The 15,282-nt window shown below is 41.0% G+C and overlaps 2 protein-coding genes across 2 annotated transcripts; both read left to right on the top strand.

The window, feature by feature from the left end:
* The first annotated feature begins 289 nt into the window (after positions 1–289).
* On the top strand, positions 290–4,252 carry LOC148361899 (uncharacterized). The gene is given in 3 exon segments (XM_088341159.1): positions 290–374; positions 1,136–3,054; positions 3,056–4,252. Coding segments are annotated over 2 exon segments (2,550 nt in total). The 5' UTR covers positions 290–374; positions 1,136–1,215; the 3' UTR covers positions 3,767–4,252.
* Positions 4,253–4,410: 158 nt separating this feature from the next.
* On the top strand, positions 4,411–15,005 carry LOC148361898 (uncharacterized). Its single transcript, XM_088342947.1, has 3 exons — positions 4,411–4,506; positions 5,500–5,560; positions 14,287–15,005. The coding sequence occupies exons 1-3, from the start codon at positions 4,411–4,413 to the stop codon at positions 15,003–15,005; spliced, it is 876 nt and encodes a 291-aa protein (XP_088199073.1).
* The last annotated feature ends 277 nt before the right edge of the window (positions 15,006–15,282 follow it).

The following is a 15,282-nucleotide window of genomic DNA, read 5'->3' as shown; positions in this document are numbered from 1 at the left end:
CGCAGGGCACACAGGGACAGACTGCCCTAACTCATTCAATGCCAATAATGGCTGTACATATACAAGTCTCATTATACCGTCACCATTTGTTTGTTCATCCCCCCCCAAAAATTCCACTACTGAGAAGGCAGAATTTGCTCATGCAACTCCTCTCTCACCCGGCCAGTTCTCTATCCCGACTGGCCATGCCGGCACTCCATTCTATTTGAATTTTAGCAGCGTCCAGGCACTAGGCAACACTAACATTGCCTTTCTTAACCTTATTGGCCTTTGTGAGACCTGGTTAAAACCAAATGAGTTTGTAGTGTTAAATGAGGCTTCTCCCCCTAACTTTGTGAGTTCGCACTTGGCACGACCATGCAAAAAAGGTGGAGGTGTTGCTCTTATATCGGAAGATAGGTTGAAATTTACTTCTAATACCGTCCAATAGCGTCCGCCTCAAAGGCAGAAATTTCTGGCCGTGATTCAGCCGCAAATGTCTGTGTGACCGGCCCCTAAGCCTTCTGTGACAGGGTACACGAGTGCAGGCCAGGTCACAGGTGATTAGTGAACCTGTAACCACGGGTGTGGAGTCTGTAACACTAAAGCTAACTAGCGCTATGCTAGATTCATGCAATTCACATAGTTTTTGTAGTTTAGAGAGTTCTATTGACTGCACCATACACCCTGATCTGTACTCTTCTATAGCATCTTCTTCTGTGCTTTTTACCTCTGTTTCTCCCTTGTTAGGTGAGGAGGGAGAAGAAATAACATTATTTTCTACCAATAGTCATCCTGCTACTCCACCTGTCAACAATATTCCTGTGGTATGGAATTCGGGCCGCATCTGCCGTCATGCAAGGCACAAGACCAGCAGTATAATCCTGTGGAGGTTTCCACTAAGGTTGCCATTAAGGTTCAAAACTCGCGAAAGTTTTCAGCTCAGTCCACAGTGCTGAAGCTTGGCCTTCTGAATATTAGATCAGTAGCCTCCAAAGCTTTACTTGTCAATGACCTTATTAATGAACACAATCTTAACCTTATTGGCTTTTGTGAGACCTGGTTAAAACCAAATGAGTTTGTAAATGTGTTAAATGAGGCTTCTCCCCCTAACTTTGTGAGTTGCACTTGGCACGACCATGCAAAAAAGGTGGAGGTGTTGCTCTTATATCGGAAGGTAAGTTGAAATTTACTCCTAATACCCCTACTGTTTTTAAAACGTTTGAAGCACTTGTTATGAGGTCCTTAATGTCAACACCAATTTATTTAGTTGTTGTGTATCGCCCGCCTGGACCATACTCAAATTTTTTGGAAGAATTTTCGGAACTGTTAACAGACTTAGTAACTTATGCGGACAATGTTGTAATTATTGGTGATTTTAATGTTCACATAAACTCCCCATCAAATTCACTTGCAATTGCATTTAAGTCACTGATTGATACATTTGGTTTCAATCAAATAGTTGATGTGCCCACTCATAAAGATGGGAACACTCTAGATCTTGTCCTGACCCGTGGCGTAGTAGCCTCAAATGTTACAGTGTTACCGTATCCTAATGCCATCTCTGATCACTATTTTGTTAAATGTGAGGTGCTGTTTAATGTTTACTGTGATAAGGAAAATTTAGGCTTTAGCAGTCGCAATATCCGCCCTAAAACGGTGTTAGCCTTAAAAGAATTATTACCTACGGTAACTGCAGCCTTCCTTTCGTACACTGGGTCTGTTGACTCACTTACAAACAACTTCAATACTGCTTTGGTAAATGTTCTTGATTCTGTGGCGCCCCTAAAGTATAAATTCCGACCCAAGAAGAATACACCTTGGTTTACTGAAGAAACTAGGTTACTCAAACAAAGTTGCAGAAAAATTGAAAGAAAATGGCGCACTACTAAGCTGGAGGTTTTTCGACTGGCCTGGTGTGACAGTTTGCTGAAATATAAAGTAGCTCTTGCCTCAGCTAAAGCTTCGTATTTCTCTAAGATTATTGTTGAACATAAGAATAATCCGAAATTTTTGTTTGACACAGTGGCGAAACTTACCAGACAACAACTTAACCCAAATGGTTGCACTTATTCTGCTAATGACATTATGGAATTTTTTAATAAAAAGATTCAACTAATCAGGAATGAAATTTTAAAAGAACGCTCTGTTTCCTCCTCCTATATCAAAGATGTGGAGGTGCTAGGTACGGACTGTGTCAGCGGTTGTTCAGAAACATTCTCCAGTTTCAATGATTTGTCCCTTGATAATCTAACACAGATGGTCAGTAGGGCCAAACAAACTACGTGCCTGCTTGATCCGTTTCCAGCTTCACTGGTGAAGGATCTGTTTGGGATCTTAGGACCATCAGTTTTAAATATTATTAATATATCGCTATCCTCGGGTATTGTTCCTGTAGCCTTCAAGTCTGCCGTCATTAAACCCACGCTTAAGCGACCTAACCTTGACCCAGAAAGCCTAGGTAATTATAGGCCAGTGTCAAACCTGCCATTTTTTGCGAAAGTACTTGAAAAGGTCGTTGCACAGCAGCTAAATGACTTCATGTCAGAAAATAACCTTTTTGAAACTGTCCAGTCAGCATTTAGGGCAAATCATTCTACTGAGACAGCCCTTGCTAAAGTAACCAATGATCTCCTTTTAACAATAGATTCTGGTGCCTCATCAATGTTACTGCTGCTGGATCTCAGCGCTGCTTTTGATACGGTCGACCACAACATATTATTGGTTCGTCTAGAACGCATTGGTATCTCAGGAACTGTACTCTCGTGGTTTAGGTCCTACCTGTCAGACAGGATGCAATGTGTTAACTATGGCAATCTGACCTCTAAACAATCTAATGTCCCTTGTGGTGTTCCTCAAGGCTCTGTACTTGGCCCCCTTCTTTTTAGTATTTATATGATCCCGCTTGGTGACATTATCCGCAAGTATAATATTAGTTTCCATTGCTATGCAGATGACACTCAACTGTATGTGCCACTGGAAAAAACTGGACATTTAAGTTTAAGAAATCTGGAGGCTTGCCTTACTGAGATTCAAAGATGGATGTCAAATAATTTTTTACGCCTTAACCCAGAAAAAAACTGAAATGTTGATTATTGGTCCAGCTCACTGTCGTCAGTTGTTTTCAAACACTACCCTGAACCTAGACAAATGTAATATCACCCATAGTGACTTGGTCAAAAATCTAGGTGTTATATTTGATCCTAATCTGTCGTTTCAGTTACACGTGAAAAATATTACTAGAATAGCTTTCTACCACCTCCGTAATATTGCGAAGATTCGTTCGATGCTGTCCCAATCAGATGCAGAGATTTTAATTCATGCGTTTATTACTTCTCGGCTTGATTACTGCAATGTATTGCTTTCTGGTCCCCCGATGTCTAGCATTAAAAGTTTGCAGCTGGTTCAGAATGCGGCAGCTAGACTTTTGACTAAGACCAAAAAGTTTGAGCATATTACTCCTGTATTGGCCAACTTGCACTGGCTCCCAGTCCACTTAAGATGTGACTTTAAGGTTCTCTTATTAACATATAAATGTTTGCATGGGCTTGCACCCTCTTATCTCTCCGATTTGATTTCCCCCTATGTTCCTGCACGGAGTCTGCGCTCGGAAAATGCCGGTCTACTTGTGACTCCGAGAGCCAAGAAGTCTGCGGGCTCGAGAGCGTTCTCCATCCGGGCCCCGGTGTTATGGAACGCCCTGCCTCTGGAGATAAGATCTGCAACCTCAACGGAAGTTTTTAAATCGAGGCTTAAGACACACTTCTATTCCAAAGCATATGATTGATGCCCACCTCATATTCTGTTTTGTCCTGTCTTTTTCCGACGCCTGCCTGGCTGATACGAAGGAGAAGGATGATTTGGGATGGGTCAGCGGACCGGCGTCTGACCTGCAGCATGTCAACCCCTGCATTTACCGGCTGGCAGAGACGGGAGGCAGCGTCGTGGCCGTCATAGACTTTCTGGACTGGTTTGCAGGCTGGGGGCGTCGTTGATGTCATGCACTTTCCGGACATTTTCAACATCTTACCTTATGTTTACTATTATGTGTACAGTAATGCTAATTGTAATTCACCCTGGTCAATCCTGGAAGGGGGATTACCACATGTGAGGTCCTTTCTCAAGGTTTCTCTTTTCTCCTCACACTGAGGTTTTTGAGTTTTCCTTGCCCGCATGCTGGTTTAAGATCAGGTAATTGTGTAATTTTGTAACTGTAATCCTGTGCAGTCCTTTGAGACATTTTTGTGATTAAGGGCTATATAAATAAATTTGACTTGACTTGACTTGACTTTCTCCTGATCTCGTCTGAGAACAACAGCAAACAACCCCACGCCGAGTGACACCGCCAAGACACGCTGTGCACGGAAAAAAAATGAAAGAGTGGCAGAAAACCTATTTCGGCCGCAATCCGACCGGATTCAAAAGCAATACATGGGAAACGGCCGGGAAAGCACAATTGCGTCAGGGGGTTGTCAGCACAACACGGCCGACGCATCAGTCAAAGCCGACCGTGGCCCTGAAGCGCGAGTGAGTGCATACGAGTGTGTATGTACTTTAGTTGTCCCCTTAAGGAGATCGGGGGACATCAGTCAGGCACTTAACAAGTCCACTTAACACAATATAGGTCAGATAAAATTCTCAGAAATTGGAGCTTTAAAATAAAGGAACAGCAAGTAAGGGTGGGCGACAGAATAATCCCTCGCTAACTAATGCTTCGAATATTGCTAGTTCACTTCCTCTTGGATTTTGAATTTGATTGAACTCTCTTTATTGTCATTGATATCAACGTCTGGGGCGGCAGTGGCTCAGGAGGTAGATTGCTCGTCTTGGGATCAAGAGGTCGCAGTTCGAATCCCGGATCCTCCGTGTTACATGTCGAAGCGTCCCTGGGTAAGACGCTGAACCCCTTATACCCCCAATAAGCAGGTTAGCGCCTCACATGGCTGCATGGCCGCTATTGGGAAATGTGAAGCACAATGTAAAGCGCTTTGCGAAGTCTTGACTTGAAAAGCGCTATATAAATGCAGATCATTTCATTTCATTTTAACGTGTCATCCACGAAAACAAACAGTGACAGTTAAACAATTTGCTACGTTAAAAACAAATTTATCAAATCAATCTAACTCGGGAAAAAGTCAGAAAAGCACAAATGAATGCTGATCACCAGCAGATGCTTTGTGGATTATTATCAGGTTGAGGAAGCGACTGAGGCGGCGTCGGAAGAGAAGGCAATAGCAATGCTGCATGTCCGGCCTACTGCTAAGGCTAGGCTAACAACACTATTAACTACCTCTATCCTAGCCTGTATTTCACAAACGCTAGATCCATTGCCCAGGAAACGAATGACTTGGGTCTACAACTCATGCAAAATCGCTTCAAAAGGAGCGGTTGTTATTCAATTATCACGGAGACTAACTTTATTCAAGTCTATCCGATGCTCGTGTGCAGCTAGCCAGCCACTCTCGCTGTATGATGGCAATAAAGAGCATTAAACTGCAATTCTATGTTCTGCATTTATAGATCTATAGTTGTTATTCTACTACACTGGTCCATTCTCAGTCGGCAAAGACGGCATTTGGAGGTAAGTTTGACCCGTGTGGGCTTTTATGAAGGGACGCCACTACTCTGTGGTTTTTCACTTTTTTTGGGAGGTTCTGGTCCTCATTAACCGCGATAACAGAGGGATTACTGTACTTGGAATATTTATGTTGTGCGGCAAGCACGACACCTCAGGGTTCGAAGAAGAACTTGGAAACATAAAAAGTTGACGGGACATGCTTTGTTATTCAGAGCCATCACATTCTTTTTCCCCAAAAATACTGCAAATTACGCTGAAGTGCAGCTGAAACCAAAAACCTCCAAAACATCTTTTTTTTTTACATACACCACAAAAACAATCAATTTGAAAATAATTTGAAAGAAATAATAGTCATATTTGTGGGTTAACCAATATTTTGATTGTTAAAAAAAACATTTTTTTTAGCAAAATGAAACATATTTTCAACCATCAAGGATAGATTAAACTTTGTTGAAAAATTACTGCAGAAAAGCCACCTTTCCAGGGTATTTTAATTTTAATTAATCTAAGGTTATCTAAATAATTGTTTAGAGAAATGACTGTTTGAGAATTGATTTTTTTGATTAATTAAATTTTGCATATGTAAATTGATTATCTGACTTAAGTGTCAGAACCCAAACTGGCGGGCAACGTTTTCACACAAGCCTTATTTTACGGGAATGGGGCAGTCATGCGCGGGAGCACAAATGCCAGAGGCAGACGAGATCAAAACCGGACAGGACAGACGGGATCAATACCAGACACAGGATACACGAGCAGATACCGGTCAGGACGGGACAGACGGGATCAACACCAGATACTGGATTCAACAGCAAGATACCGGACAGGATGGGACAGACGGGATCGATACCGGATACTGGAGACTGGAGCAAGATATCGGACAGAACGAGACAGACGGGATCGATACCGGATACAGGAGACTAGAGCAAGAGACCGGACAGGACGAGACAGATGGGGTCGATACCGGATACTGGAGCAAAATACCGTACAAGACAAGACAGGCGGGATCGATACAGGAGGGAAGCCAATCAGGCAACAAGCAGCAGCTGGCGCCAAACGGGCGTGACCAAGTGAGGGCAATGGGCAACCGTGACATTAGGATTAAAACATTTTAAAATCCAGTCAATTCAAATTTCTCAACCATACGAATTTGCAGATGATTTTTAAACCCTGAGTGAAAGAAATCTGGACTTTCAAACATAACATATTATCAGTTTTTTATTTTTAAAAAGACCATGTTTGTTTCTCTTCTTCTACTCAACAAAAAGGCTGGGAGAGGGATAGGCCCAAGACACACCACAGGAAGCGGGGCCCCGAAAATCCCTTGTGATTAAGGAACAGTACATCTCAGTATTGAAAAAGAACAACGGAGCATTTGATTTACAAAATAACTGACCGATTAATCGGATGAAAATAGTCGTAACAGCTTGGTACAATGCTGTGGCAAAAGACGTCAAAAACCCATTTAAATGTTTTATGCAAATGTGATCAAGCTTTTTGACGTCGTTTGAATTTGTAGGTGGACCTTATGTTATGATACAATATATCATGTGCGCTCAGGAGAAGAGTGTTCTATAGTATTTTATTGATTTTTGATGAGCCTTGAAAGAGCTGTGTGAGTTTACGGGATATTACAATGCACAGCAAAACTTAATTACATCCACAAAAGTAAACAAACACAAAAGGATGTCGCAATGGATGCTCTTAATGCGAGACACTTGAAAGAAAAAATGTGTTTTTAAGGTCACGACAGGCTTGTTAAAAAATAATTTTATTCCACCCAATTTATTGTAGCGCAATTTACAATGTTTGGAGCTCACGATATAAAAACATTGAACCGTAAAGAAAAAAAAATCCACTTAATGTTCCCTAAAATTTGAAAGGGTTTTACTATGGTTGTCAGGCAACTTGATGGAACTTGCAGCAATTCTGAGCCGCCTTAACATTCACAATGGAGCCTCAAAACAAGAGGTACATATTTCCGATGAAAGATGATTTGATACATATTTCTAGTCAATCCTTGTTATTTTTTGTTGCAAATGCACGGGTATAAAAAACTAAGTGATGAAATCGTAGTTAGGGAAAAAAAAAATGGTAATGTAATAATTAAATCGTACCACTCTAAATTTTAATGACGTATCCAAAGAGTCCCATCATCTTGTGTGGCTAATATACGCACATTTTCTTCCTTTTACAGAACCAGTGGGTGTGGTTTATAATTTAGTGCACCTTAAAGTCTAGAATTTATTGTGTGCAAGTGATGTATTCCATTATATGACTATATGGGTTAAACAAATATTATTAGATTGGGGTTTATGTCGTTAAAGTTTAGGGATAAGGGGGTAAGGGTGTGCGTCCAGTTATGGTTAAGGGTTAGGGCCAGACTGACTAATAACATTGAGATTTTTTTGGGGCCCCCTATTTTTTATATGTTCTTTTACATTTGTTACAGATGTTTTTTTCCCTTACAAAGTAATGGGTGGGGCATATACTCCGGTGTGCCCTACAGTCTGGATTATATTAATAAATTATAATATATTCATATACATCTATTCTCTTTTTTCAACATTTCCAATTGGAAGTATACTCTTATACGACCATACCGGTAAAATAAATGCTTTAGTGTTGGGGTTCATGGAGTTATCGTCCAGAAAATTTGGGGCTAGGGTTGGGTTAAGATTAGGTTACAAAGGGGTTAGGGGTTGGGGCTAGGGTTGGACTAGTGACCAGAGGATTAGGGATTCAGTGGGTTAAGGGGTAGATATATGTTTGGGTTATGGCTAGGATCCAGAGGTTTAGGGAATAGTTTTGGGATAGGATCCAGGAGCTTAGGGTTAGGTTTGTACGTTTGATGGTTAGGGTTAGCGTTGGGTTAGAAATAGGTTACAGAAGGCTGGGGTTGGTCAAAGGGTTGGAATGGGATCAAAAGTCCCGGAGTTTTGGGTGAAGGGCCAGAGTTGGGTTAGCTTCATATATTGGTTAGGGTCCAAAGGGTAAAGTTTCAGAGGGTTAGGGGGTAAGGGATAAAGTTGGGTTATGGCTAAGTTCCAGAGGTTTAGGGGTATGGGTTAGGATAAGGTGCTGAGAGTTAGGGGTTATGGTCCAGAAGGTCAGGGTTATGATTAGGCTAGGGTTGGGTCACGGTCCAAAGTGTTAGGACTCAGGGGGTTAGGTGGTAGTGTTAAGTGTGGCTTACAGTTTAATTCAAAAGGTTGTTAAGAGTTTTGGTTGGGTTAGAGAATAAAGTGTTAGGGTTATGGTCAGGGTTGAGGTGAGAGTTGAGATAGGGTTAAGGCTAGGGGGTGGGGTAACAGCTTGGTGAGGGTCAAAGGGTAAGGTTTATCATTAGGGTCAAGCTTGTTGGGGGGTAGGGTTGGTTTCGGGTCCAGATAATTAGAGATTGTTGTAAATATTGGACACCATGTCCAGTAGGTCCGTAGGGTTATAGGTATGGATAAGGTTAGGGTCCAGAAGGTTGGTATTATGGGGTCAGTTGTAGTGTTGGGTTAGGGTCCAGAGGTTTTGGGTCCAGATAGTTAAAGTTAGGGTTTAGGGTCCAAAGTGTTTGGGTATGGATAAGTAAGGGTCCAAAGGGATAATGTGATGATTTAAGGGATAAGGTTGGGGTCCAGGGGCTTAGGGTGTTCGGCTTACAGTTATGTTCGGGTCAAGGTTAGGGTCCATAGAGTTAGGGTTATGGGTCAGGGTCCAGACTAACTAAACAAATCTCAATGTTACTTTTTTGCCCTATCGCCCAGCCCTAATGTATTTCAAATTTTCCATTTGTAAATTATATAAACAATTTAAACGGAACATTTTATTATTAAGCAACTCGGAAACAAGCACAGTAAATGATCTGCCAAATTGTCTAACATGCATTTAACAAAAAGCACGTGCGCACTCGAGCGCAGCACAGACAACTTTGCACAGCGATTCAAGTACACAGCCTCTTCACATTTCAAATAAAAACTTAGCACTAGCTGAATTTGGGCTTTGTGAGCAGCAAAGTAGGAATGTCAACTCTCGTCGTCGCCTTTTTTTTCTCATGTGATTGTTTGTATTCACACCCTTCGCCGATTGTGCTATGAATGGCACCTCATCCTGCTGGGGGGAGCAAGGGTAAAGGCAAATATGAAAGAGGGAAGGATTAATAGATTGCAAACGTGCATGTGTGAGGGGGGTTTCGTACCCCCTCCCTTGATCAGGTGCAATGCGGAGACAGTGTAAAGATCTGCTGAATTTGCATTGCCGTAATCCCCAGAGGGTCGCTGTGAATAAGTCACTGAAGTGGGCTTTATTACTGGTGATGTCAGATGAAGCAATTATTCTGCAGTAGAAAAGGAAAGTAAGAATTTCAGACCTTTGATTTGGAATAATGAAACAAATGAAACTCAGCAACCTAAATACATGTGTTATTTGCAGGTAGTTGCACTAATGCCCATCAAAAAAAGAAAATAATTGTAGCTATCATGTAAAAAAATATATATATCACCAAAATTTAAATAAGAAATTAAGAAAAATACATACAAATAAACAAATTAGGCCAACATGTTATATTTACCCCCAAGGTCAACGTGATTAGCTAGTACTTAATCATTTCATGTCATTTTTCCCTCTTATTTCTCAATTTTTTCCCATGTATCGGTCTGAATAACTGGTCGACCCAAAATGCCAAAAGTCCTCATAAGAAGGGCTCACACTTTTTGAGCATGTGAGTTACATTTAAAATTACCTAGTTCAAATAATACACCAATCACAAAAATTTTATTTAACGCATGTTTCCCTTTATTCCTTCAAGTCCACACGATAAACCCAACACAAAAGTGCAAGACATCTAATTATTTATTGTATTTTTTTCCCCCTTTTTTGTCTCCTTTTACTTTCCCGTTTATTGGGCAAAATAATTCTAGTACAGGTGAACCAAAAATGCAAATGGTCTATACCAGGGTTGCTCAGACCTTTTCAGAATGTGAGCTACTTACAAAATTACCAACTCAAAATGATCAACCCAGCACAAAATGTTTAACTGTTTAATGTATTTTTTTCTCCTTTTTCCCAATTTATCGGACCAAGTCCAAATGATCTCACCAATGACGGATCCCTTGACTGCTCGGGTCACGGCACCTCTGAGGACGCAATTAAGGGCAGATTTCTCCACTGCTGAAGGTTTCTGGCCTGCCTTTTAATCGTGGCAGAGTTGGCACCAATCCATTCCTTGATGTCTTCTTTTCCTATGTCCCCCTTGGACTCTACCCTGGAGATCGATCGTGGCCAGTCCTAATGATCTTGTGACTGGACCATAACACTGCAGATTTTGTCTACACACAGTTAACAACAGTTCTTCCACTGATGGTGTTCCGCACCATTTCGTTTGTCATATGGGCTAAGTAGCTAATGCCTCGAAGTTTCCTGTCGCATCGGATCTCCAAGGCATGGATTTCATTTTCCAGTTTTGCTGTGAAAGTCCGTGCCTTGCAAGCATTGTGGAACGTTGAAGTCACGAGCCCTTGCATGAATCTGATCTATAAATTCACTGCTATTCTCTTGTCCCTTCAAATCGGTTTAAGTCTGGCAAGTGCAGCTGTGGTTTGAGCTATCCTGGCCATGATTTTTGGTTCTGACCTCTTTTCTGAGATGACAACTACAAGATATTTAAATTTGGTGACATGTTTGAGTTTTTGCCGGTTGATGGTGATGTTTATGGTGATAGCTTGTTTATCATTACCTTTATTTTTTTCTGTGCGGATTTCCATCCCATACTAGGTTGATGCTTTGTCCAGGTGATTGACCAGATCTCTGAGTTCCTGTTTTTCTCTTGCCAGTCTGCCAAAATCATCAGCAAAACAGTGGCTTGTGACATTGTGTCCCCTTAATGCTGACTGTACCTTCATGTTGGTCCAGGGCGTAAAAAGGCATTGCCTTGCTAAAACTTTAACATGGATGGGGATGGACTGGGCCTGTTTACAGTTTGTATATGTTGAACTGGCGAAACAAGAAATGATGTGGAAAACCTATAAGTAGTGTTCATTTGCAATTCTTTTCAATTTAAATCCCAAACAAACAGAAAATATCTTTGTACAACATGCCATAATGCACTCACGTCCGGCTTTAGACTTGTGTTATATTTTAAACATGGTGGCCTATCTATTAAAGAAAAACATCTACCCAGTACAATGTTCCACATGGGGTGCTCAGTCATTTTGAGCACAATGACTAAGGTCAATGTATTTACCATCCAAATACAATGAAACACATCTCATTATTTTATGTATTGTCTTTCCTTATTTCATTATTCTTTTTCCTTTTATTGGGCTGGATAATTCCAAGATTGATCAACACAAATATGTCAGGGGTGCTCACACTGTAGAGCATGTGGGTTATTTACAATATGCCTAAGTCGAAATGAAACACCCACAACAAAAAAAGGAAACAAATATAAATCTTTCATGTGTTTTTTCCTATTTTCTCATTTGATTTTCCCGTTTGTTGTACCTATAAATTCCTAGAGTGATCTTGATTGCCAAACTCAAGACACCTGGGGGCAATTGTTTGGCGCTAAGGAGCGCGCTCTCTGATTGACTGGCACTCCCCTCTTAAGCAGCCAGCTCCCAGAGGGGAGTGTCAGATCGTACTTGTGTCTCTCTGTTTGTTTCGCCAGATTACCAGTACCAAATACTTCTCCTGTTTGATACCTGCCTGCCTCCTGTTTTGACCTGTTTCTGTACCATGTTTACGATCTACTCTCCTGCCCTGGCCACCGACCTGCCGCTAAGCTGTCTTGATTCTGCCTACCTTTCACGGAACTGCAATTCCGTCCAACGCTGGTAGCGACCGACAACCATCGGCTTCCAAAGCAAGCTCTGTCATCTCAATCCAATAAAGATTCCTTTAAAACTATCGCAATTGGGTCCGAGATTCCATTCTGGTTTGTGACAGATCAACCCAAAATGCAGATGGTCTGCAACCGGGGATGCACACACTTTTTGAGCAGGTGAGCTACTTGCAAAGGACCAAGTCAAAACTATAAACCCACATCAAAATATAAAACTGTTTATCATCTGTTTTCCTTTGTTTCTGTTTATTGGGCAGAATGATTCCAAAATTCATCAACTCAAATACATGCTTACACTTTTGAGGCATGCAGGCTACTAACAAATTGACCATGTCAAAATCATCCACTCACCACAAAAAAATGCAAAACATGTATTGTTATTTTTCTTTTTTCCTCCTTTTTCCCCCATTCACTGGGCGGAATAATTCTAAAATTGGTCCACATGAAATGGAGATATCTACATTGGGGTGCTCACGCTTTTTGTTTGAGCTATTCCTCTTTGAGTGTTACAATTTTCTTGCAACCTTTTGACTTCACGTCAAGATAGCAGGACAACGAGACAATTTAGACTTCAGAGCAGTCTAAAACCAAGCATGAAATCTCCCATTTTCCAAAATAGCGTTATCAAACAGCGACCTACACGAGGTGCTAGCAGCAAAAGCGCTCAAAAACTTCACCGAGTCTGCATTTTAACGATTACACGCACTAAATTGCGAGCGTTCGTTGTAAATGTTCCCTGCGAGCGTTATTCTTTTTTTAAACTTCAAAACAGAAGACTTAAACCAACACGGACAAGTGAGAAATTACAAGACAGGCCTTCCTAAACGATTCAAGAAGAGGCGTGAAATACCGTCTTATTCACAGGACACAAGCTTTCGCTTGACAATTGGAAACTATATCTAAAGAAACTATATTATTATCATGATTATAGTTGTTATCATCATTATCATTATTATTAATGTAGTAATGCTATACATTTTTATTTATAATTATTATTACGTTTCTCTGGTAGGCTAACTATTATTGTTGCTTGCTATCTATTTCTAATAGTTCAACATGTTTAAACTGTGTCACTTTTCTATTACTTATAATTGATTGAAAATATTTTGAGAGAAAAAAATAATGTAAACAAAGTCAAGATTGATATTATAGAGTGGAAAATTTGAATTGGCTTCGCTCCACTCTAAATGATCGAAAACTTATTTTTTTGGACGCCTTCTGCTTGATTTCATCTATCTATCTACCTTGGTCATATCCCTCAAGAGGGGTGACCGACAGCAAGACAAACACATACAATAAGAAAGAAAATAAAAGGGAAGAAAAATAGTTAAAAAAAACACACACAAAAACCCAAGGAGTCATAGGGACTTCTTGATTTTGAATATTTAAAATTACTTACTGTAACCTTAAATGGATGTACACACCCCCAAGAAATTACAGCACAACTTATTTTTCTTTTTTTTTGCCTAAAGTTGTTTTCATGCACAAATTGGACAGGCTTATGCTGACGCAAACAGTCACGAGCGGTAAACTCTAATGGTAGCCTGTGGGACTGCTCCTGCACAAGATTTTCCTTTATATGGCAAAGAGGATTTTTGACACAAATAAAACTCGTCTACCGAAATTCTTCTGTTTAGAGATCCTTGTAGAAAAAGGTATCTCTTATCCTTTTTGCTTTCTTTTTTGGACACATGCGTGGCCAATGAGACTTATAGTCGGGAGGAACTTATTCAATTGGGTGGGCGTCTAAATTTCGACTTTTCGGGCACTTTTTATACCACCTCTGATATCCCGAACGAGCTACAAAGGGCTCCAGCATCTCTGTGGTCGGCAACCCCACTTACGAGGCGACGGAGGTGCCGTAAAGACAGAAAGCAGAAGCGGGGTTGTCGTGCAGGGAAGCGTGTGAAGTCGAAGAAGCAAGAAGGACACGGAGATGTGTCTAATTCAACCATTATTTATTCATCGATCTTGCGGGTCAACCGACGCCTGAAACCCAATGCACCCGAACGGCGACATCTGGTGACGGTCTCTACAAAGACTACAAAGACTTCAGCTAAGTTAAATGATTCAGCAAAGCTAAAATTTGGTCTTTTAAATATTGGATCGCTTGCTCCTAAAGCTTTACTTGTTGATAATATTATTCGCGATTACAAACTTAACTTGATTGGTCTCTGTGAAACTTGGTTGAGACCGGATGGGTTTTCACCGGTAAATGAGGCTTCTCCTCAAGACTACGTGAGCAGCAATGTAGCACGCCCTTTGAAGAGGGGTGGCAGTGTCGCGCAAATTTCTGAAAAAACGCTTAAATTTACTCCTCCTACCTCTAATAATTACAAGGCGTTCGAGGCTCTTGTTATGCGGTCCTCTCTATTGTCAATTTATGTAGTAACTATTTATCGCGCACCAGGGCCATACACAGCTTTATTGGACAAATTCGCTGAACTTCTGTCTGAACTAGTAACCTATGCAGACAAAATTATAATGATGGGGGACTTTAACATTCATATGAACTCCCCACTCAGTTCACTTACTGTTGCGTTTCGGTCTCTAATTGATGCATTTGGTTTTAATCAACTGGTTGATTTGCCAACTCATAAAGATGGTTGGTTCTGACTCTAGGAGTTTTAATCTCAAACATGACGGTGTTACCGTGTACTACCGTTATCTCGGATCATTATTTAGTTACATTCGAGGTGCTAGCTAAATGTAGTACTAAAAAAGCTGAAGGATCCAGCGGACGCAATGTAAGCACTGGCACAGTTTCTGAGCTCTCCGATCTTCTTTCAGGAGCAGTTGCATCCTTTCCTACATACAAAGGCTCTATCGACTCACTCATGAATGAGTTTAATGCTACCCTTGCTAGTGTCCTTGATTCAGTAGCGCCCATACG

This window comes from Urocampus carinirostris, chromosome 8, assembly GCF_059441175.1.
Source record: "Urocampus carinirostris isolate Australia breed hairy pipefish chromosome 8, RoL_Ucar_1.0, whole genome shotgun sequence".
NCBI lineage: Eukaryota > Metazoa > Chordata > Actinopteri > Syngnathiformes > Syngnathidae > Urocampus > Urocampus carinirostris.
This window is presented reverse-complemented; position numbering and strand designations above follow the sequence as displayed.

Excerpts from the sequence above, each read along its gene's own strand:
- LOC148361898 (XM_088342947.1), top strand. The coding sequence starts at position 4,411 with ATGGGAAACGGCCGGGAAAGCACAATTGCGTCAGGGGGTTGTCAGCAC. Across the intron at positions 4,507-5,499 it reads ACCGTGGCCCTGAAGCGCGA|ATCTATAGTTGTTATTCTAC; the intron begins GTGAGTGCATAC and ends CTGCATTTATAG. Across the intron at positions 5,561-14,286 it reads GGCAAAGACGGCATTTGGAG|GGAAGCGTGTGAAGTCGAAG; the intron begins GTAAGTTTGACC and ends GTTGTCGTGCAG.